This window comes from Grampus griseus (genome assembly GCF_964374135.1).
Source record: "Grampus griseus genome assembly, chromosome: 3".
NCBI lineage: Eukaryota > Metazoa > Chordata > Mammalia > Artiodactyla > Delphinidae > Grampus > Grampus griseus.
Genome location: NC_139019.1, coordinates 50,110,516 through 50,133,672, shown reverse-complemented (window position 1 = coordinate 50,133,672; position 23,157 = coordinate 50,110,516). Strand labels below are relative to the sequence as shown.

General features: G+C 40.4%; 1 protein-coding gene across 1 annotated transcript; it reads left to right on the top strand.

The window, feature by feature from the left end:
• Positions 1-1,209: 1,209 nt before the first annotated feature.
• On the top strand, positions 1,210-2,478 carry HTR1A (5-hydroxytryptamine receptor 1A; the record flags this gene model as incomplete). The annotated part of the gene is made up of 1 exon (XM_082650837.1): positions 1,210-2,478. One exon carries the CDS (start codon positions 1,210-1,212, stop codon positions 2,476-2,478), a length of 1,269 nt encoding a protein of 422 aa, XP_082506963.1.
• Positions 2,479-23,157: the final 20,679 nt, after the last annotated feature.

The window sequence follows — 23,157 nt, the reverse complement described above, 5'->3', positions numbered from 1 at the left end:
GTGTGTGTGTGTAGAATGCATACCGAATTGATTATTTTCTTCACTTTGAGATGCAGCTGTTTACCTGTCCTTTGACCGGTTCTTTATAATTACTTTCTCCCCCAATTCCTCAAGGTTAAAAAAAGGCAGAGGCAATATCCTCCCCAAAGGAGACAGGCTGGACTGTGCGATGATAAACGGGGGTGATTTTTAAAAAGCTAAGACACATTCCCTTTTCTTTCCATGAATTAGTAATAATTTACAGACTGACCCAGGACTGTCCATCTCCCCACTCAGGCTCCGTGTGTCTCCTTTTCTCATTTCCTATTGCCACTCTGTGATGCTGACTCTACTTAAGAATTTGACAGAAATATGAAGCAATTAACGTGGTTAGATTTGTTTTCCCTCGAGTTTGGCCGGGTGGGAGGCGGAGTTATTTGTTGTAATGTTAGTCTGACCGGCGGATCGGGTGCGTGTAAGCTAGTTCTGAGTCTCGATCGACAAAAAGGGATTTGAACGCAAAGAGGCTGAGCTAGAGGGAGAGGAGGGCGGGGAACCAGGGGAAAGAGGCACTCAGGGTTGGGGAAGTGTCGGGAGGGGAGGGGGGAGGGTTAGCGTAGGAGAGAGGTAGACTGGCTGTCGGAGCAACACCGGGGAGATAAAGGGAAGTGAGAAGGGAGAGGGAGACTGAAGGGGAAAACTAGTGGGAGAAAGGGAAAGAGAGAGGGGGCTTAAGGGAATGAGAAGAGAGTAGAGGAGGGAGTGGGAGAGAGGGAGGGAGAGAAGCAAGGAGAGGAGGGTTACAGAGTGACTGTGGAGGACGGTGTTTCTCTATTCCAGATACTTCTAAGATTGGAGATTCTTTTCTGGTGGGGAGACTCCGGGCCTGGCAGCCAGTTAGGCAGTGGCAAAATAAAATGGACAGCGAGAGACAAACGTTCCAGCCACCTTTCCGCCGCCCGGAGATCCCGGAGCTCTTCTCCAGCCAATTCGTTTCCCAGCTGGAGTCTCTGAGCGCGCTGGACTACGAGAGCCCAGGGAGCGCCTAGAAGCTAGCTGCTCCTCGGAGATGCCTTCGCCTGAGCAGTAAGAACTTCCTGCTTGAGTCCCTGCATCCCCTCCCCCGTTGAAATTCCCCAGGAAAGAGGGGCGGAAGACCCCAGGGGGAGGGGCGAGGGGTATCCTGGCGCAGCTCTTTCTCCCCTCCCCTCCCCTGCCGGGCGCGCAGGCATGGATGTGCTCAGCCCCTTACAGGGCAACAACACTACGTCGTCCCAGGGTCCCTTCGGGACACGCGCCAACGCTACTGGCATCTCCGACGTGACCTTCAGCTACCAAGTGATCACCTCTCTGCTGCTGGGCACGCTCATCTTCTGCGCGGTGCTGGGCAATGCGTGCGTGGTGGCCGCCATAGCCTTGGAGCGCTCCCTGCAGAACGTGGCGAACTATCTTATAGGCTCGTTGGCCGTCACAGACCTCATGGTGTCGGTGCTGGTGCTGCCCATGGCCGCGTTGTACCAGGTGCTCAACAAGTGGACTCTGGGACAGGTCACCTGTGACCTGTTCATCGCCCTCGACGTGCTGTGCTGCACCTCGTCCATCCTGCACCTGTGCGCTATCGCGCTGGACAGGTACTGGGCCATCACAGACCCCATCGACTACGTGAACAAGAGGACGCCCCGGCGCGCAGCTGCACTCATCTCGCTAACCTGGCTCATTGGCTTCCTCATCTCCATCCCGCCCATGCTGGGCTGGCGTACCCCGGAAGACCGCTCGGACCCCGACGCGTGCACCATCAGCAAGGACCATGGCTACACTATTTACTCCACCTTTGGCGCTTTCTACATCCCGCTGCTGCTCATGCTGGTTCTCTACGGGCGCATCTTCCGAGCCGCGCGATTCCGCATCCGCAAGACAGTCAAGAAGGAGGAGAAGAAGGTAGCCAACAACCGCCTTGGGGCGTCGCCAGCCCCGCAGCCAAGAAAGAGCGTAAATGGTGAGCCGGGTAGCAAAGACTGGAGGCAGGGCATGGAGAACAAGGCAACAGGGGCTCCGTGCGCCAATGGAGCCGTGAGGCAGGGCGACGAAGGAGCCGCCCTGGAAGTGATCGAAGTGCACCGGGTGGGCAACTCCAAAGAGCACCTGCCGCTGCCCAGCGAGGCCGGTGCTGTCCCCTGCGTCCCCGCCTCCTTCGAGAAGAAAAATGAGCGCAACGCCGAGGCCAAGCGTAAGATGGCCCTGGCCCGCGAGAGGAAGACGGTGAAGACGCTGGGCATCATCATGGGCACCTTCATCCTCTGCTGGTTGCCCTTCTTCATCGTGGCCCTGGTCCTGCCCTTCTGCGAAAGCAGCTGCCACATGCCCACCCTGTTGGGCGCCATAATCAACTGGCTGGGCTACTCCAACTCTCTGCTCAACCCTGTCATTTACGCCTACTTCAACAAGGACTTCCAAAACGCATTTAAGAAGATCATAAAGTGCAAGTTCTGCCGCCGATGATGATGGAGGCGTAGCTGGCGCGTAGGCCCACTCCACCCAGCCCTCTGGAATCAAAACCTTTGCTACTTTTCCTCTAACATTCACATCTGCTCCGCGCGCTGCTTCCAGACCCCCTCCCCCTCCCCCAGCCCTCTATTCCCAGCGGGGAAGGAGGGAGCCCCATGCAAAGAGGCTACAGCCGCGGGGCAAGAGAGTCTGGGAAAAACCTAGAGTCTGTGAGAGGCGACCTTGGCTCAAACTTTGGTCTGGGAACCACTTTTGATTCCAGCAATTGCCTCCTCCCTCTTCTGCCCCCAAATCTTCGCGGCGGAAGTTTAAGCCTTACCCGTTCAAGGCAAAAAATCCACACAGAAGAAGAAAGTGTACACCCAGCCGCCGCGCCCACTAAAGGCTCCCACCTGATCGCCTCACTGCTACAACTTGAACTTAAGGTTCAGGACTTTGCTTCATTCCCCAGCAACCCCATCCCAGCCCGCCTTCTTGCCCTAGAAACGTTCACTGTTTTTGCGGTCTCATCCCTTATTTCCTTTTCCATCTTCCCTTTATGCCCTCGCGAGTCCCTATGCACTAAATTGCTAGTCGGGAAATCTGGGAGGGTCTGCTTTTCCCGGTGCCTAAGGTGTCCCCGGGAATCTCCGCCTCCTGGTGCAGATTCCCAGAGTAACTCGCCCGGGAACAGCCCCATGCTTTGTTTTCTTGGATTCAAAACAAGTGGCTGGAAGTTGTCTCTTAGAGTGGACCTGTAAGTACAAGGCTAGAGCAGTGGGGCAGAGCGAGGTAGAACGAATTTACCCTTGCCTGCCTTGGTGTCAGCACTCACCAAAGAAGCTGACAGTCATTGGGAAGGGAGAGCGGACTTCTGTTATTACAGGTTGCTGGCGAGTCTGAACTGGCTGGCATCGCCACTTACCTACTGTGGGAGGCGCCCGCCGACCACGCTGCGCGCGCTGGGGCAAGGTGGGGGGGGGGGCGTGCCACGTGCAGGGAATCCCCGAGCCTTGCGCCCTCTCTGAGGTCTGGCGTGCGCTCAGCGCGCACTGAAAACTAATCCCGACTGGAGCCTTCCCTCCGCCTACGCCCCAGGACCAGCTGAAGAGAGGGTAAACAACAGTTAAGGTTTGCGGAAACCGGCGCTTCTAGGTCCAGCCAAGCTCTAGAGACCAGAAAGACCAGCAAGTCCCACGGGGTGGCGTTTTCCAGGTGGGCCCGAGCTCTAGCTGGCACTCCCCTTGGAAACTGAAAGAGCAAGTTTATCCAAAAGAAGCAGATTCTTTTCCTCCTAATTCCACCCCTCGCCCTTTTCGGATAGGGAGATAGGTCTGTTAAGCGCATCCTAACACTGCACAGGATTTGTTCTGCAGGACGTCCAGGACACTTAGTTAACCACGACTTTGGTTCCCTAAAGGGAAATTTGGGCTTTCAGTAGAATGGGCCCCCGATCTGTGACCTCACAGGCGCTTACCTTAAATAATGAGGCCCTAAAGAACTAGCTAGGTGTGCTCTCTCTGCAGAGTCCTGGAGACTCTTGTACATTTGCTCCTTGGCCTGACTGCCCTGCAACACAGGTTTGCCAGGAAACCGGCCTCTTGCCATTTGAATATGTGGAGTACTCCAAGCTTTCTTCCCCTTAAAAGTATTCTTTCAGCCTTGCCACTCCTGCTGAAAAACTGGTTATCTTTACTGTCCCCAGAAGGGAAGTTTTTCGGTGCTCCATTTGAATGTAAATTTCCATCCATGTGACCGGGGTCAAGAGGTTTGTTATAGTTAAATTCGTTTTCCAATAATTGCACAACATTATTGATTCTTACGCCCCTCTCCCTTCATGTGTACCTTTTGAATGATTGCTTGGGCTGTTTTGAGAGCCATGTTGCAAAAGTTGCCAATGAAAAAGTTCACTTGTGTTAAAATTAAGGTGAAAAGACAGCTCTATCACTTGTAGCCATTTTATTGTTTGCCAAACCGAACAAAGCTCCATTTGGTATCTTTTTCTTGGACCTAAACTGAGAGTAAGCATCGTCTCCCATTAATATAGAGAAAGTATAAGAACTATGGGAACTTAGTGGATGGTTTGTCTATGCATATGTAATGCTTGAAAGGGACTATGGTGGATAACATGAGGGAGACTTCTGCAGTCCATCAGTTATTTATTCGAAAATTCATTTTCTTTTTTGCTCACAATAATTTAAGTAGAGCCATATGAAAAAACAAACTTTGCTGTATGTCTTTCTAAATTTTAAGAACAAATTCTACATATAAAATAATTCAAGTCTGAAATTTGCTCATCCAAATTATGCCTTGGTCAGCATTTGAAGTCTTGAGACTTCTATTTAGTTGTGTCTTTTACAGAACTATGGCAATGGCTTTTGGGCATTTGTTCTTCCTGCTTTGGAGGATTTACACAAGAATGGGGAAGGAGCATCCAACTGGAGTATATAATTGCCAAAGCAATAGAGAAATTTGAGGAATAAGTGCAAAAGAGCTGCATAGCACTAAAGAACCCCTGATGCTTTTTTTTTCCTTTTAAAGTATTGCATTAAGGTAAAGTATATATGCATTAAAATTGACCTTTACTCTTCCCTGTGACAATAAAGGACTTTAATCATTGTAATGCTACAATAAAATGATATCAGTAACACATGCATCTTTATTTTAATCAGAATCGCTGTCTACTTGTATTTATTTGTATAATTTTAAAGCTGAAGTTAAAAAATACAGTTATCAGGAAAAGATCCTGCTATACACATCAGGGATCTGTCACTTAGAGAAACAAATTTAGTTTTAGTACAGAAATTCATTGTAGATGAGTGAGTTCTGTTTTAAAAATTCCTGTCTCTGGAATTAGAAGGTAACATTTCATCTTTTAGCCGTGAGACCATGCATTTTCCCTGACACCTACTAGTGAAGATTTAGGCATCTGTCTAATTAATATGGACAGGGTGGGGGACTTATAGAAGAGAAATGCAGCCTCTAGTATAAGCACCAGGGGCTCATGCTTCCTTTTCAAAGCAGTGGGTGGTGATGAACCACCTTCTCTGTCTTCCCCCCAATGTCCAGCTGGAAGAAAATAGCCTCCCTGGTTTCAAATGAAGTAACACATTGTTTTGGGGTTTGTCACTCATTAAAAGTGGAAAGGCAACTTCCTTTCTGGCTGGGTCTCATTTGATAGTGGGGTTTTATATGTAAGATCTTTTACTATATTAAAATTAATTCAAATGCTCTCTTTTTCCATACTGGAATCATCAGTAAGGCCTTTTGTTTCCCATGTTATGTTTGTTAATTTCACTGTTTTCTGGTGTCAGAATGAGGGCTGCAGGGCAGGGTAAACCCTAGTAAGCCTCAAGGGGAAAACAAAGTTCAGAGCTATTATGGCCACAGAAGAGGGCACTCTGAAGCTGTGTGAAGCCTAATTTAGGCTGTGTATGTACATACATATTTTCCCAATAATGAAAAGGTAAGACAGGAATTGAGGGTTTTTCATTTGAAAAGTGTTACATAAACACATCCCTGACCTTGAGCAAAATGATGCATTTGGCACATTTGTCTTCTAGATTCTGGGTATTTCCCTTCTTGGCCTCTGCTCACTTCCCTGGTGTCTCTTCCTCCAAGGAGACAGTGGCTTTTTGTTTTCTACAAGGCTTCTGAACCTTTATCAACACTCCAATTAGGAGAGAGAGAATTTTTATCAGTTGCTTCCAGTGTGACTAACAAGCCCAGATAACCAATTAGCAGCTATCACATGTCAGGCTCTATTGGATAATGTTGAAATATGGGACTATAAAGTAATATAAGCTGCTGTTGGCACATTGAAGGAGTTTCAACCTACTTGGGTATTCAAGAATAAATTACTATGGTTAAGTAAACACTCACAGCAGAATATATGTATCATCTAAACAGGACAAATCACAGGAATTTGGCTCTATAAGGATTCAGAGGACAAGATCACTGTGGGCTGGGCGTGGGTAGGGAAGATTAGGTAGGGAAAGCTGTGTAGAGCAACCAGGATTAACCTCTGAATACATGAGGAGTGATATAAAAGGCCAAACATTCTTCATGAGGTGCCAAATACAGCCTGATTCCCTCTTTCTGTCAAGTGGGGGACCTGGGATGAAATTTTTACCTGTATTCCTACGTGTATCAGTCTGGGTTGATTATGAAGTTGGTAATGCTAGAGAAAGATGCAGGCTCAAAACTTCCCATGTGTTATAACAACATAAAGGGTCTGGGAATAGAGAGAGAAGAGGTGTCTAGAACCAAAGGAATGGGGATTAAGGTAACTAGATAGAGGAAGAATGTTCTGAGCAGAGTAAGGGGCAGAGCATAGGAATAAGGAGAAACTCATTAAACCATTAAACAGTGACAACAGGGTGACCGGGGTAGGTACAACAATTCACATTTATGTAATGTTTGTGATTTTGCCCAGTGATTTTCACAAATAATATGCGATTTAAATTTGAAATAGCAGATCCTTCTGGAAATACTAATTAGACCATTTTAGCCAAAGCAGAAGATTCACATAGTAATTGGTACATACATAAAAATGTGCTAGAGATCATATATGGAAGCATTATAATACCAGGTTAAAAACAAGAACTATAGTTTTAGTTAGTGGGGAACCACTAATAATGAAAGCAGAAGTGTATTGTTTGCAGGTAATTTCAATGGTGCATGTGTGAAACAATAAATGCCTGAATGTGGGATGCTGGTAAGACTGACAAATGCATCAGAGAGAGAACTGGCAAGGGTTGGTGCCTGGATGTGAAGAGAAAGGGAGCTAAAAATGCCAGTGCGGTTTTGAGCCAAGGAGATTTGGGCGAACGACAGAAACGGGAAAGTCCAGAGTTGCTTCTCCTATGGGTCTTTGTTTTTTCAGCTCTATCTATAAATATGAAAAGGCTTTGTTCTCTGCTAAAAGAATTCCCAGCCCAGATGGAAGGGATCTGCTGATAAAGGTACTGATACACATGGCACAGCATTTGAACAATCTGTCATTTGGGTGATTATGTGAAGAATACCACCTCATAGAGCAATGGTCAGATCAATTCCTTGATTACTGATGTGTTTTTTAAAAGTAGAATGTGTGCTTTGTTTTTGGAGGAGCACAATTCCAAGGGACTACAGCAGCCTTTCAAGGAGAGTACCCCAAACACACCATGTTAGGCAGTGTGCCAAGAATGATATTTGAAGCCCAGAAGACTGGGTCTGTCCAGCTGACCAAGTGAAGAGCAAAGCAATACAGTTTGCTCTTCAAGTCCACTTATCAAGAACCACAGCAGACTTGTTTGATCCTTAAACTAGATATCACTAGAAAATCTAGATCCATGAGGCCAAAATATCCAGTGAATTCCATTTTCCAAATCACTTTGCTCATGTGGCAATGGCAAGGATGGGGAAATAAGTTGGGTTCACAGACAATTCCATATCCAGTCCTAACTCAGGTATATCCAAGCTGCCTGTCTATAACCATGCAGAATTGCTCAGCATTTCAGAAAGTTCGCCAGGCCAGAATTTCAGGGAGCTGTCTTACACTGGCGAGTGGTCCTTCTGTTGTGTCTCAGCTGGTTTCATCTTTGAAGAAGGAAAAGGAAGTAGGTTGGCTGGGAAGAGAAGGAAGGGGGAAAGGAAAGAGGAGACAGTAGGATTCACCTATCTTGTTACTTGGCTGGCTGGCTGTGGAGACTGATGAGAAAGCGTTTTGAAACTTCTCCAAAGTAGTTGGAGGAGAAGCATTCTATGAAATATGGTGTGCTTCACGGTCTCTGGTAGCAATCAGTCTGACTTTGCAAGAACTAAAAAGAGAGAAATCAAACTTTGAAAGCTGGTTTTAATTTTAAAAGAACAGTAGAAACAGGATTCTAATTGCAAATATTCACACTGTAGTGTCTTGAAAGCGTATACTATATTGTAAAGATTTGCAACAGTGAAGGGGTGATTTATGGAACAGCCTCTTGTTCAGGAGTGGTAGGCAGGTGATTCATTCATTCATTCATTTAACTAATATTTCTGGAGCACCTATGGGCTAGGCACTGTTCTAGGAGCTTGGGATACAGCAAAATGAAAATCAGATGAAGTCTCTCTGGTAGATTGTTTACAAAAATGGCCACAGTTATTCCCCTCCACGTGTCCACCTTTTTTTCAATGCGGTGTTCAGTTTCTCCCATCAAGTTATGGAGGCTTTCTCATTGCTTAAATGTGAGCTGGCCTCGTGACTTTCTCTGACCAATAAAACGGGTCAGAATTAATGTGATTACGATCTGTGTACAGAACTCATTAGGCCTTGCACTCTTCACGTTCTCCCACAGAACTCTGCCCAAACACCATGTGAACAAGCCTGTGCTCCCTTGTTGGAGACTGAGAGGTCACCTGGAGCAGAGAGTAGTCATGGTGGACCAGACAGATCTCAACTAACTCAGCAGCTGACTGCAGATACAAGAGTGAGCACAACTGACCTCAGAGAAACCTCCCAGCTTCATTCATTCCAAATTGTCAAGGCACACACTTGTGGACTAAATAGATGGTTGTTATTTTAAGGCATTAAATTTGGGGAGTAATTTGTCATAGTGAAAAGCTAACTGATACAGTCACAGACCTGAAGAAATTTACGTTCTAGAGGAGGAGAGAGAGAATGAACAACAAAACCACATGTATATGTAATATATCAGATGGTGATCAGTATTATGGGGAAAAACAAAAAAAACCCCCAAAACCTAGAGTAAGATATACAGAGAGTGCCAAGGTGGAGAGAAAGGTTCTTGTTATTTAATTTGTACGGTGTTCAGGGAAGGGCTTACTGATAAGATTATATTTAAATGGTTGCTTTGAAAGAGTTATCGAAGGCGTGAGGTTTTAGCTTGGTAGGAAATGAGCGCTCGAACAAGTAAATCTTAAATCTTAGACAATTTACTGTGAAAACTACAAAGGGTATATTTCCAACAGGTGATGCTAGGAAATGGCAGATTTGGGGATTTGTGTTCTCAAATTGTAGGATTCTCCCAGGTCCTGACAGCAGACTAATTTAGGTTGAAAGTTTGAGTATTCAACCTGTTCAGGATAAGGACCAGCCAGGTCATGGGAAGCGCCGAAGCGGATCTTATCAAGCCTCATACAGTCCTCTAGCCCCAGAATTGTGGCATGTACCCTACATGGTGAAGAAAACCTGTCTTCGACACACCAAGTTACCTGAGTTTAACTTCCTACTATACTACCGCTTGCTTCTTGCTATGTTGTATAGTTTTATTTTGAAAACCGTTCTATTGGAATAAAATTCACATCTTTGCATTCACACATTTAAAGTTTACAATTTGAAGGTTTTCAGTACATTCACAGAGGCGTGCAGCCATCAGCACAATTCATTTTGGCACATTTTCATCACTCTTCCCCCAAATAAACTCTGTATCCACCAGCAGATGCTCCCTATTTCGCACTAAACCCTGAGCCCTAGGCAACCACTAATCTACTTTCTATCTTTATGAATTTGCCTATTCTGGGCATTTCATACAAATGCAATCATATAATGTGTGGCTTCTTTTACTCAGAATAATGTTGTAAAGATCCATCCATGTTGTAATATGTATCAATATTTTATTTCTTTTTATTGCCAAATAATATTCCATTTCATGGACATACTACATTTTATTTATCTATTCATGCATTAATGAACATGTGGGTTTTTCTATTTTTTGGCTATTATGAATAATGCTGCTATGAACGTTCTGTGTGGGCATGTTTTCATAATATTGTGTATAACCCTAGGAATGGAACTGCTGGATAATATGATAACTCCATGTCTTACATTTTGAGGAACTTCCAAAATATTTTCCAAAGTAACTGCATTGTTTTACATTCCACCAACAATGTAAAAGGGTCTCTCCCCATTTCTCCTTTCCAATACTTGTTATTATCTGTCTTATTGGTGATAGCCATCCTAGTTGGTTGGAATTTGTATCTCGTGGTTTTGATTTGCATTTCACTTATAACTAAAGATGCTGAACATCTTTTCATGTGCTTATTGGTCATTTGTATATCTTATCCAGAGCGATATCTATTCAAAGTCTTTTCTCATTTTTAAACTTAGATGGTCTTTTTATCCTGAGTAGTAAGAGCTGTTTATATTTTCTGGATACTAAACTCTTTTTGGATATATGATTTGCAAATATTTTCTTCAATTCTATTGCCTATACACTCTTTCTTTTTAAAGAATGATCCAAATTTTATTTTATTTTATTTTTATTCTTTTATTTTTTTAGGTCCTGGAACCAGCTCTGCCATTTATTTATTTATTTTAAATTTTTATTGGGGCATAGTTGATTTACAATGTTGTGTTAGTTTCAGGTGTACAGCAAAGTGGACCAGTTATACATATACATATATCCATTCTTTTTTAGATTCTTTTCCCATATAGGTCATTACAGAGTATTGAGTTGAGCTCCCTGTGCTATATTGTAGGTCCTTAGTAGTTATCTATTTTATATATAGCAGTATATCAATCCCAATCTTCCAATTTATCCCTCCCCCCGCTTACCTCCTGGTAACCATAAGTTTATTTTCTATATCTGTAACTCTATTTCTGTTTTGTAGATAAGTTCATTTGTACCCTTTTTTTAGATTTCACATATAAGCGATATCATATGATATTTGTCTTTCTTTGTCTGACTTATTTCAGTCAGTATGACAATCTCTAGGTCCATCCATGTTGCTACAAATGGCATAATTTCATTCTTTTTATGTCTGAGTAATACCCCATTTTATATATGTACCACATCTTCTTTATCCATTCCTCTGCTGATGGACATTTATGTTGTTTCCATGTCCTAGCTATTGTAAGCAGTACTGCAATGAACATTGGGGTGCATGCATCTTTTTGAATTATGTTTTTCTCCAGGTATATGCCAGGAGTGGGATTGCTGGATCAAATGGTAGCTCAATTTTTATTTTTTTAAAGAACCTCCATACTGTTCGCCATAGTGGCTGTACCAGTTTACATTCCCACCAACAGTGGAGGAAGGCTCCCTTTTCTCCACACCCTCTCCAGCGTTTATCGTTTGTAGATATTTTGATGATGGCCATTCTGACCGGTGTGAAGTGATACCTCATTGTAGTTTTGATTTGCATTTCTCTAATAATTAGTGATGTTGAGCATCTTTTCATGTGCTTTTTTGGCCATCTGTATACACTTTCTTTATGTTATCATTTGCAACAAAAACATTTTTAATTTTAATGAAGTCTAGTATATCTATTTTTTCTTTTGTTGCCTCTGAGAAATTTGCAAAGATTTACTCCTGTTTTCTTCTAAGGGTTTTATAATTTTAACTTGCATATTTAGATAGTTAATCCATTTCCAGTTAACTGCTGTGTATGGTGTAAACAAGGGGCTCAACTTCAGATTTTTGCACTTCCAGTACCATTTGTTGAAAAAAAATAACTGTTTTTCCTCATTGAACTATTTTTAGTGCCCTTGTTGAAGATCAATTGAACATGAACGTAAGGGATTATTTCTGGACTCTCAATTTTATTCCACTGATCTATATGTCTATCCTTATGTCAGTATCATAAGTCTTGATTACTGTAACTATGTAGTAAGTTTGGAAATAAAAAAATGAGTCCTTCAACTTTGTTCTCTTTTTCCAAGATTGTTTCAACTATTCTGTGTCCATTGATTTTCCATATGAATTCTAAGAGCTGCTTGTCAATTTCAGAAAGAACAGTAACTGAGATTTTAATAGGGATTGCATTGGATCTGTCGGATCAATTTGAGAAGTATCATCATCATCTAAACAATATTAAATCATCTGATTCATAAACATGGAAAGGCTTTCCATTTATATGTCTGTTTTAGTTAATTTTAATAATGTTTCATAGTTTTTACAGTGTAAATTTTGTTTATATTTTGTTAAATTCATTCCTAGGCATTTTCTTTTTTTCAATGCTATTATAAATATAATTGCTTTCTATAGTTTATTTTTAAATTGTTCATTGTTAGTGTATAGACACACAGTAGATTTTTGTATATTGATCTTTTATTCTTCAGTCTTGCTAACCTACTTTATTCTAATAGTCTTTTAGTGAATTTCTTAGGATTTTCCATATACAACATCATGCCATCTGCAAATAAAGATAGTTTTACTTCTTTTTCTTTTCTCATCTGGATGCCTTATTTCATTTTCTTGCCCAATTCCCTGGCTGGAAACTTCAGTACAAGGTTGCATGAAAATGGTAAGACCAGATATCCTGTCTTTTTTCCAATCTTATAGGGAAAGCATTCAGACTTTTATCATTAAGTATGATGTTTACTATGGATTTTTTCATAGTTGCACTTTACTGGGTTGAGGAAATTTCCTTATTTTCCTGCTTTGTTGAGTGTCTTCATCATGAAAGTTTGTTGGATTTTATCAGATGCTTTCTCTGGGTCAATTGGGATGATCATGTGCTATTTTTGCTTTCTTCTACTGATATGGTGTATTATATTAATTTATTTTCAGATGTGAAACCAACCTTACATTCTTGGGATAAATCCCACTTAGTCATAGTGTATAATTCTTTTTCTATGGTGCTGGATTTTGTTTGCTAGTATTTTTTGAAGGTTTTAGTATCTATATTCATAAGAGATATCAGTCTATAACTTTCTGTCTTTGTTATAGCTTCATATGATTTTGATATTAGGATAATACTGGCCTGTCCATCATTTTTTAATAATGACTAGACATGTGTGCATATCACAATGCAATTGTGTAATGATGACCTGTTTATGGACATGCACAGGCAGTTCAAGGTTTAGGAGGGCTTGACCATGCATTAGGGTGTAAGAAAGGCCCTAATGCATTCAGTTCCCATAAAGAATCTGGGTGGGTATCCACAATTCTAGAAACAACCTTAATAATAATTAATGACATTGACATTAGTGTTAATACTTTCTCTTTGGTTAAAACAACATCTTACTATGGATTAATAATGTATTAGATGCTGATTGTGTTCACCAATATCCAAGGCCTTTTCTTCCTGGGCACACTACTAGACTACATTTTCTAACCTCCTTTCTTATGAGGCTGGTGTTAGGCTAATATAATATGTACAGAATTGATATCATTCCTTTGAAGGATGGCCTGTAAAAACCTCCAGAGTGATCTTCTTTTCCCATTTGGAAGCTAAACAGAGAGGATTCCTTGTACCTAGAGGAGGATGGAACCACAGGTATAAGGAGCCTGGATCTCCAATTCTTTATGTAGACCAGAATCTTCTCCACTTCACAGCCTACCATCCAGCCTTTGACTGTGATATGAACAGAAATGAAACCTGAGTTTAAATTAATTAAACTGAGATTTTTAGGGTTGTTTATACATCAGTTAGTCTATCCTGATCAATATAAAAAATCTATAAGTGATACACTGGGTGAAAAATGTACAGTGTCTTGTCAGGGACACTGTCAGGGAGGTTGCTCTAGATAACTGAAGTGACTACCAACTTCTTTCCATTCTAGTCAAAGTACAGACCTGCTGGGAAGGAATGGACATAGGTCAAGATGACAAACCTTCAGTGCATGTTCTGAATAGTACTGGGTATCCAAGAGGAAGACTAGTGCCCATCACTGGTGCCTTAGTTCAGAGATTTAGTTTTGCTCTGGCTTTAGTTTTATGGAGTGCATTTACAGTAAGGCTCCTGAGCCACATCTTTGGCTACTCCTTGGGACTTTGGGAAAATTATGAAGTAGGCAAACTGATTTTCAATGTCTTTTCTTTTTTTTTTTTTTTTAATACTGGAGTGTGTTTAGTCTACTTTTTGGGTTTTTTGTTATAAATTTATTTATTTATTTTTGGCTGTGTTGGGTCTTCGTTGCTGCACGCAGGCTTTCTCTAGTTGGGGTGAGTGGGGGCTACTCTTCGTTGCGGTGTGTGGGCTTCTCATTGCGGTGGCCTCTCTTGTTGCCGAGCACGGGCTCTAGACATGCGGGCTTCAGTAGTTGTGGTATGTGGGCTCTAGAGCTCAGGCTCAGTAGCTGTGACGCATGGTCTTAGCTGCTCTGCAGCATGTGGGATCTTCCCAGGCCAGGTCTCAAACCCGTGTTTTCTGCATTGGCAGGTGGATTCTTAACCACTGTGCCACCAGGGAAGCCCTCAATGCCTTTTCTTTTATTTCAGGCATCCTTTTCTTCCATTATGCTTTCCCCATTAGTCTCTCAAAACTTGCACTACCTGTCTTCCTTCTGAAGTCTCCTACTTGCCATTTTTATCCTCATTTTCTCAATTTTGGATCATGCCAAAGGTGGTGGAGGAGCAGGCCAGCCCAGAAGGAAAAGAAAATTGACTAAGTTGATTAGCAAGGATAGCGTACAATGACAACTTTTCTTTTATCATTTGGACAACTGAGAGGGGGGAATTCCATATCCTTTAACAGAGATACTGCTAATCACAATGACATTATGCAAAAAAACAAAAATACTGTAGAACATCTTGTGATATGGTATATTTCCACGGTTATAACATATAAATTATCTCAAGGGAAATGAAACTATCTGATTTTAGGTGTACCGTGCATTTCTAGTAACAGTTTTTCAAGGCCATGTGCTTTTACATGTAGGTAGATGATAATAAGATACAAATGGCCAAGAACATTTCCTGTATTACTACATGAGATTATTCAAGAGTTCCCTAGTATACTTAGGTGGCTATTGCAGTTGGCATGATGGTGGATGGACTGATAAGGGAGTGATTAATAATAGAGGTTTGCAAAGAAAGAGCTGAGAGATCTTAGATATGGACTAGATGTGAAAGAAGTTGCTAAAGAAAAACCCACATTTAGAGATGAGAGAGTGGAATAGACTAGAAATAGGGAAATTACAAACTGAAGGTGCTACTCTGGGAAAGAAGAAATAGGTCTTTGATAAATTTACAGAATTCAATTTCAGTAGAGGGAAAGAGGAAGAAAGCAGCTAAACTAATGAGAGGTAAGGGGGCACAGAGAAGCCATGAGGTCATTGCATGTGGAACACTACTGTGAGAGGTTATGTTGTTATAAGAACTAAAGGGAAGGGTTAGATGAAATAAACATTTCTTTTCTTTTAGATAAAAGGAAATCAATGGATGTCAATAGAGACTGAGGAAATAGAAATAACAAAGAAGGAAGATTGAAGGCAGGAAGAACTGAAGGTTCTGGTGAAAGAAGGAATAATTGAAGAAGCAAAGTCTTGAAGAAGGCTAGAGGTTGAAGGGTTAAATTTTGAGGTGGAGACATTCTGTGATATAGGAGATGAAGGGAGAATGTGTGAACAGGTAGAGACATAATCCAGCTTCGGGGAGAAAGGAAGATGTTGTATGAGGATCAACTTGTCAGTGGTTTAATTCGAGAGTTACATGTCTAGATGGATGCCCCAGGTGAACAATCAAAATGAAAGCACATCTGTACCGGAGAATCTGTTACCTGGGAGCTGGAGAGAAGGCCAGATAAAATTGAGTGGAGTTGGAGGCTGCAGCAGCACTTGGTGAAAGTTGCCTCTCAGTTTGTGCTGACCTTTAAGCCAGAGCACGTATGACCATTTTTTCTGCCCCTCCTGGCCTCTTTCTCTTTTTCTTGCTTCTCCACTACATTTGGCATAATCCAAAATTTAGGGATCGGGGAATCAAAGCATATGTGTACCTTCTAGGGCTGGCTGTTGCTCTGATTTCCTCCACTTCACCATTATCTCTCTAAAAATCTACAGGACTCTTAATTATTGGAACTTTGACAACCGGGAGGGTATTTGTGCCTGATGATTTTTTTTAAATGAAAGAAGTAAGGTAACAAGTGATAGGAGTATGGACAATGACTTCAGCATAGTAAAGAAGGTCTAGAATAGTTAATGCAACTAAAATTGCACTAGTGACTTTATAGCAGAGGTATTCTTTAATTGTCAAGCTCTCTGAGTCATCAGCTGACATTAGATAGTCTGGCTTTATAGTAAATGGCTGATGCCTGGCTTATTTCACTGCTCTTCCCCAACTTCCCCCATTACCAATTCCTATTCCTCTATTATTATGTCTCTCACACATGTCCTTTCTATATATTTTTTAATTTCCCACTTTCTCATTCTAGGTTTTAGTTCATGCCTAGATGATTGGGTGATTGTTTTAGCTTCCTCAACTGTTTTCTATTCCCTCTGCTTCTCTCCCATTTCTCCCCCCTTTATTCTGTCTTGAGTACCACAATTAAGTTAATATTCTCTAGCAAAAAGATCCCCCATATTCAAGCTTACTTCTCATATAATGACCAGTTCTGCCTAATCTGGCACTAAGATTAAACAAGATAATATCTGGAGATACTTAGCAAAATGTCTGCTCTATAGTGCCTACTCAATAAAAGTTATTTAATCTTTACTCAATGCAGAACCTATGATTGGGTCAGTCATTCGTTTTACAGCTATAGAGCAGGGAGAAAAATTATATCTAATGTTAGATGTAATATCCGGATTTTTTAATCACATGAAACAGAAGAGAGTTAAGTAGGAGTCAGACTTACCTAGCTGTTTTTAGTGGCTTTTTCAAATGTCTGAGGGAGAAATAAGAGGGCATTTATAAACTATCATTGCCCGTAAAATAGAGCTTTTATTTTAAAGAAATAAGATAATAAGTAAGACTTAAGAATGAGTGTGGTACCTGCTTACATAGTAGAAAATGTAGCATCAATCTTCTTACCTCCTTGTATTGCTTTGCTTTTGCCTGACTTTGAAGTGAGGCTCTCTCTCTCACACTCTCTCCCTGATCTCTAGCTCTAGCGGGGTGGGGGAACTTATCATTGTTTTCAGTTCATGATGGTTTTCACAGTGGACCACACTGCTACCATTATTATGCTTCTGCAGAAGAACCAGATGGCTGCTATACTTGAGCTGCCAAAACAATAGTAATAAAAACCATAAAATGTGAGGAAATTATATATTTTCTTTTCTTGTATTTTAGTCCTAACAGAGTGTCATTAAATAATGGAGACTTCAAGAGCTGACTGTGAAATCCACAGAATATTAAGAGTCTGGGCCATTGTTCTCATTCTTCATTGTTATATAATTAAGCCTTAATCATCCCAAACACACACAATTGATTGGTGTCATCTGATGACATTACAGTTTTTGCTTTAGCAATTTAGAAAAAAGCTTAATCTTAAATTGACCTAATTATCTGTTTCTTATTTGCCATTTAAGCTTTGATGACATGGTATCTGATCATATTCGAATATTATATTGCTAAGAATTTCTAATATTGTGCTCTTACCTTGATAGTTTTTTTGTGTAACTTTTCAAATTGCTTGGTTTCACATGCCTCTTACCCTTTAAGTCATATTTTAATAACATCTAGTGTGCTAATAATGGATTTGACAGTATCATCACTGATTCTTTTCATGAACATTTATGTATATACATATATAATTTATTACTTGACATACTTAAGCATATCTTATAAAGTATGATGTACTTTTAAGAAAATAATTTTTATGTGCACATGTATAAATTAAGATATAAGTCAGTGGTTCTCAACTGGGGGTGGTTTGCTACCCCCACCCCCAAGTGATATTTGGCAACATCTGGAGACATTCTTCATCATCACGATGAGAAGGGTGCTACCGGCATCTAGTAGGTAGAGGCCAGAGATGCTGCTAAACAGAACAGTCCCTACAACTAAACATGGCCCTAAATATAAATAGTGCCAAGGTTGAGAAACTCTGATCTAGGTGGATGGGTACGTGATCTCATGTTTTGGAAAGAAACAAATCCGAAGTACTTTGACGGCTAGCAAAGAGGTAGTGCATGCATTTAAGAAGAGTGCAAGGGCTTCCCTGGTGGCGCAGTGGTTGAGAGTACACCTGCCGGTGCAGGGGACACGGGTTCGTGCCCCGGTCCGGGAAAATCCCACACGCCACGGAGCCACTGGGCCCGTGAGCCATGGCCACTGAGCCTGTGTGTCCGAAGCCTGTGCTCCACAATGGGAGAGGCCACGGCGGTGAAAGGCCCGCGTACCGCAAAAAAAAAAAAAAAGAAGAGTGCAAGAATAAAAATGCCATAAACTCTACCTTGTTTTTGTAGTGCTTGTTAGCTTTTCCAGGAGCTTTTACCCTTAGAATGTCATATAATTCTTATATTATCCTTGGGGTGTAGAAATGGAAGAGTTTCCAAATAAATATGCCTTTTTACAGATGCAAAACAGACACAGAGAATTTAATGGATTATCCTAAGTTTACATGTCTGGTTAGAGATTCCAGTTCTCTGTCCACAGAGCATTGAATCCCCTGAGAAAGAAGCATATCTACCAATCTGCTGATGGAGAGGAATTAAGAGGGAGATATTTTACGTTCTTAGGAGGAAAACAGGCTAGAAGTACTAGTGTGCAAAAAAGCCTGTTTGGTCTTCTCTCAGTTTCTCCTGTCTCCTCAGTTAAATGAAAAATCCAAGGAGAATAAGGTCACCATCTATCTATTAGTAAACACTGAATTATCTCAGATCATCATTTTAATTAAAACATATGTCTTTACTGATGTAGAATTAAGTTCACTTGTGGTAACTTGAAGTTTACATTTAGCATTAATCATGGCATTCAAGTAAAGTAAATCTCAAATTAATTCTATAAATTCTGCTAATGTAGCCATGCTGAAACTGGGACAGCTCAAGCAATATGGGCTTTCCATGTTTTTCCTCTTCAATTTCTAAGTTATGACTCCTCTTTCAGCTCTTGAATAATGAATGCATTTATCACAGAATGCCATCAGTCAGGATACAGATTTAAGTGAGAAATGGAACAAGCATCGATGCCTAAAAACCGTGGTGTTAACCTTGGATAAAGGTGTCAGTGATTTTCAGAATATTTAACTTAGAGGAGGAATCCACTGTCATTTCCATCTCAGAGTTGCTCCTACTGTGTTATTTTGGTCAGGAGCTAGATACTCACGCTTTAACTTGGAAACTGTTAACATTGTGACATAATACCTTCTGTTTGAATAGTTGAGGTAATTATTTTTAAATCAAGTAGAGCCGTAGTGTAAACTATCTTTGTGTAAACATTGATTACTTAGAATAAGTTCTATTTAAATATGTTCCAGCAACTTGCACAAACCTTTGAAAATGAATGAATAGAGAAAACTTACAAAGCCATCATCTTATCTTAACTTATTTGTCAATCAAACGTTTCCTAAAATTTAGGGTCTATAGATTGGAGTAAGGATTTGTTTTTAATACTTTTATTGCGTTTCTGCCAGGTATCCAGCACTATGGATACACCAAAGAGGCACATAGTTTTCATACACGTTTTCTGCAGTTAAACACTTATTACCTAGGCTGTAGATTGAAGTAAATTCTGGCATACCCACAGGGAGACAGGGTAGCCTAGCAACAGAGAAGGTGAAGGCTTTCAATGTCCCAGTATAAAGGAGAAATTCCTAGGGATTTGCAGTTTAGTGGGTGGTGGGCAAAACACTGAAAGATAAAGAGAACAAGGAAAATCAGGGGATAAAATGAACCCACAGCAGTATTTTCAAGCTATTTAGTTAGTTGAATGGTGAGGAAGTGAGTTGTGATCAAAACTCCCCATACTCTTCACTGAAGTAGTGTGTTGAAGTTGGAGGAGTTGTTTGTAAATATTTATATTCTAACAGTTGTTCTTAATCCCGGCTAATTTGAATTACTGGGGAGCTTTTAAATATATGAATGACTGTAGCCCCACCTGGAGATTCTGATTCATTGAGTCTGGAGTTAAGCCTGAGAAATCGCTATTAACAAAGAAAACTCCATGGGTGATTTTAAAATACAGAAAACTACAGATACAAAGAGGTTAGAAAATATTTGATGGCATATCAGAAAAATCTTCATATATAAAGTTGTGGTGTGCGCTTCATGATGATGTTAACTTTATGAGTCTGAGACTTTATAGCAGAGATATATGGCATTTGGGACTATCTTCTACCCTTTGAGAAAAAATGAGAAAAGGCCAATAAAACTTTACTCTTGGTCTCCTGCTTATGCCAGGAAGCCTTCTGGGAACCAACAATATAGCAAACAATTTAGAACTCAGCATAAATAGAAACTAACGGTAAATGGACTTTTAAAAAAGTGATTAATATTTAGGGTATCTACATTATACAGATGCATCAATGTTAGGTCTTATGAAGTTAAAAATGGCTGCCAGAGATGAAAAGGTTAACGGTGTCCTCTGTCAACCAGAACGAGGCCTTGTCATTGGTAGAACATTTACTGCTCAATGTCAGGAAGAAGATATATATGTACCTTTTGCAGAAATCACCTTTATAGACAGATAAAGAAGTTTGAAAATCTGAGTTTGTGAATGATAAATCACACTTCTGGAGTTGTATACTGAGGAAGGTGATTGAGCCATGTAATAACTCATGAATAAACAGGGAATATTAACAAGGAGCAGGAATATAGGTCAGGGAGCATTTTGGCAAATACAATTTTGATCTCCTGCTGTCCTAAACCTTTGGTCCTTAAATTTGGTCCTGCTGTCCTTAAATTTGATTTTAAGCACTGTTTAGAGATGTGCGCTAACCTAGGTGAAACAGTTTATTTAATCTGTCATTATTTTAATAGGAATGTACTTATAAATGCAAATTATTTGACAACAATATATTCTCTGAGGGAAACTAAGGACTAGTTTTAAAAGAATTAGATGATGAAAATAAGTACTATATCATGATAGATGTTAATTTTGCTGAAGTATAACTGTCCTAATAAATTTGTTGTTAAAAGTTGCTTATAGATTGTTCACATCATGCCTACAATCTAACTGCTTAAAGTTAAAAATGGAAAACTTTAAAATCGGACGAGAATTTTCTAGTTTCCGATAGTCATTTGCATTCTCACATTTAATTCTCACCTTTCCTAAATTACTAATACAATCAATAAGAAATGGAAAAAATACCCACATAGATTATATCAGTGGGGATGAAGAGGTAAAGCTGCCATCAACAGGCTAGGTATTTTGAGAAATTTCTGAAAGATGTATAGTAGAAATAGTACCAGATCTGAGGGAGATACCTACATGGCTAGAATGCAATTAATCCATCCATACATCCATACATCCATACATACATTCTTTTACTCAGTTTATAAATATTTATTCAGCAAGTACAATGTGTCTCACATTTTTGAGGCACTGAAGATCACGAAAGCAAGAGTATTAACACAATCTTTGCTCTCTTGGGATCTAGTGAGGGGAGACATAGTCCACAAATTAATGAATAAACAAACAAGATACTTTCAGATACTGATAAAGGACTATAAAAAGCAAAATAGAATATTGTAATGAAGAGGCTTCCTGGGGGAGAGGCACTAGCAGTGGTGGTACGAAGCTGTATTTTATTGCGTGTCAGGAAAGACCTCCCTGAAGACATGACAGTAGTGCTGAGATCTGAATAACAGGGAGGAAGCAGCCAGAAGAATATTTGGAGGAACAGCATTTCAGGTAGCTGCAATAACAAATGCAAGTGTTAAGAAGAATCAAAGAGGTCCAGTGCGGCTGAAGAAGAGTGAAGGAGAGAGCGTCGCAAGATACGAGGTCAAGATAGATGCAACTTTACTACAAAGGTAGCAAAGTGTAAGCTTCAGCGCCCCACATTCGCATCAGTTCTTACAAGACCTTGAATCTAATTTTGTATTATTTTTCTTGAATTGGGCCCATCAAATTCCGTAAACATTAGGTTCCTCAAAGTTTGGATTCACCCCTGAGTCAGAGATCTATGGTCAACAAGCAAGATTTTGTAGTCTCTAAGAAGGACATTTAAATTTTTTGTTGCTGATCTGGGAAGCATTGGAAGGTTTGCATCAGGAAGTACAGTGCTATGACCTGATATGTGCCATATATTGTAGAAGGATTTCTGTGGCCGCTGTCTAGTGGATGGACAGGTAGGTAGGAATATAAAGCAAGGCTCCTTAGGAGGCTTTTTAAAGAGTTGCCCCAATGGCTTAGGAGATGGTGGCTTGGAACAGTGAGGTAGCAATGGAGATGGAGAGAAGGGGATCTGTGTAAAATTATCTGAATGACATCTCTAAAAAATATCCTTACAAGTCTAAGTTGAAGGCATGGATGGGTAGTTGGTAGTGACTAGAAGTCAAAGTTTAATCTTACTAATGACTTTGAGAAATGTACTAGTGGACCAAACCATGACATAAAAGGTTAATGAGGTGTTTTAAAAAGAATAACATTCATTATCAGTGAAAATGTGCTGACAACGAACACTCATACGTACAGTTAATAAAATGTAAATTGGCACAAATTTTCCTGAAGAGAAATTGGTGCTATGTATTATGAACCTTTCAATGCATGTTATTTTTGGTTTAGTAATTCCACTTTTAGTAAATTCGTCTGTGGAAATACTCAGACCACTGATGAAGGCTGTATTAATAGAGATATGCCTTATAGCATTGTTAGTATTGCAGAAGAACTGGACAGAGGTTAAATGTTCAATAATATGGGTTTGGGTGAATTCATTATGGTAATCCATACAATGAAATACCATGTAGTAATTGAAAATGAATGTATAAGCACATATGTATAGGTTTTGAATGATGTTAGCAATATATTGTTAATGAGAAAAACAAGTTACAAAATATTTGTATATGAATAAATATTTATGCATATTAATAAGAAAAAGTCTTGACTATATATCTACCTGCTAACAACGTTTATCTTTCTGTGGTAGGACTAAGGATGATTAAAAAAT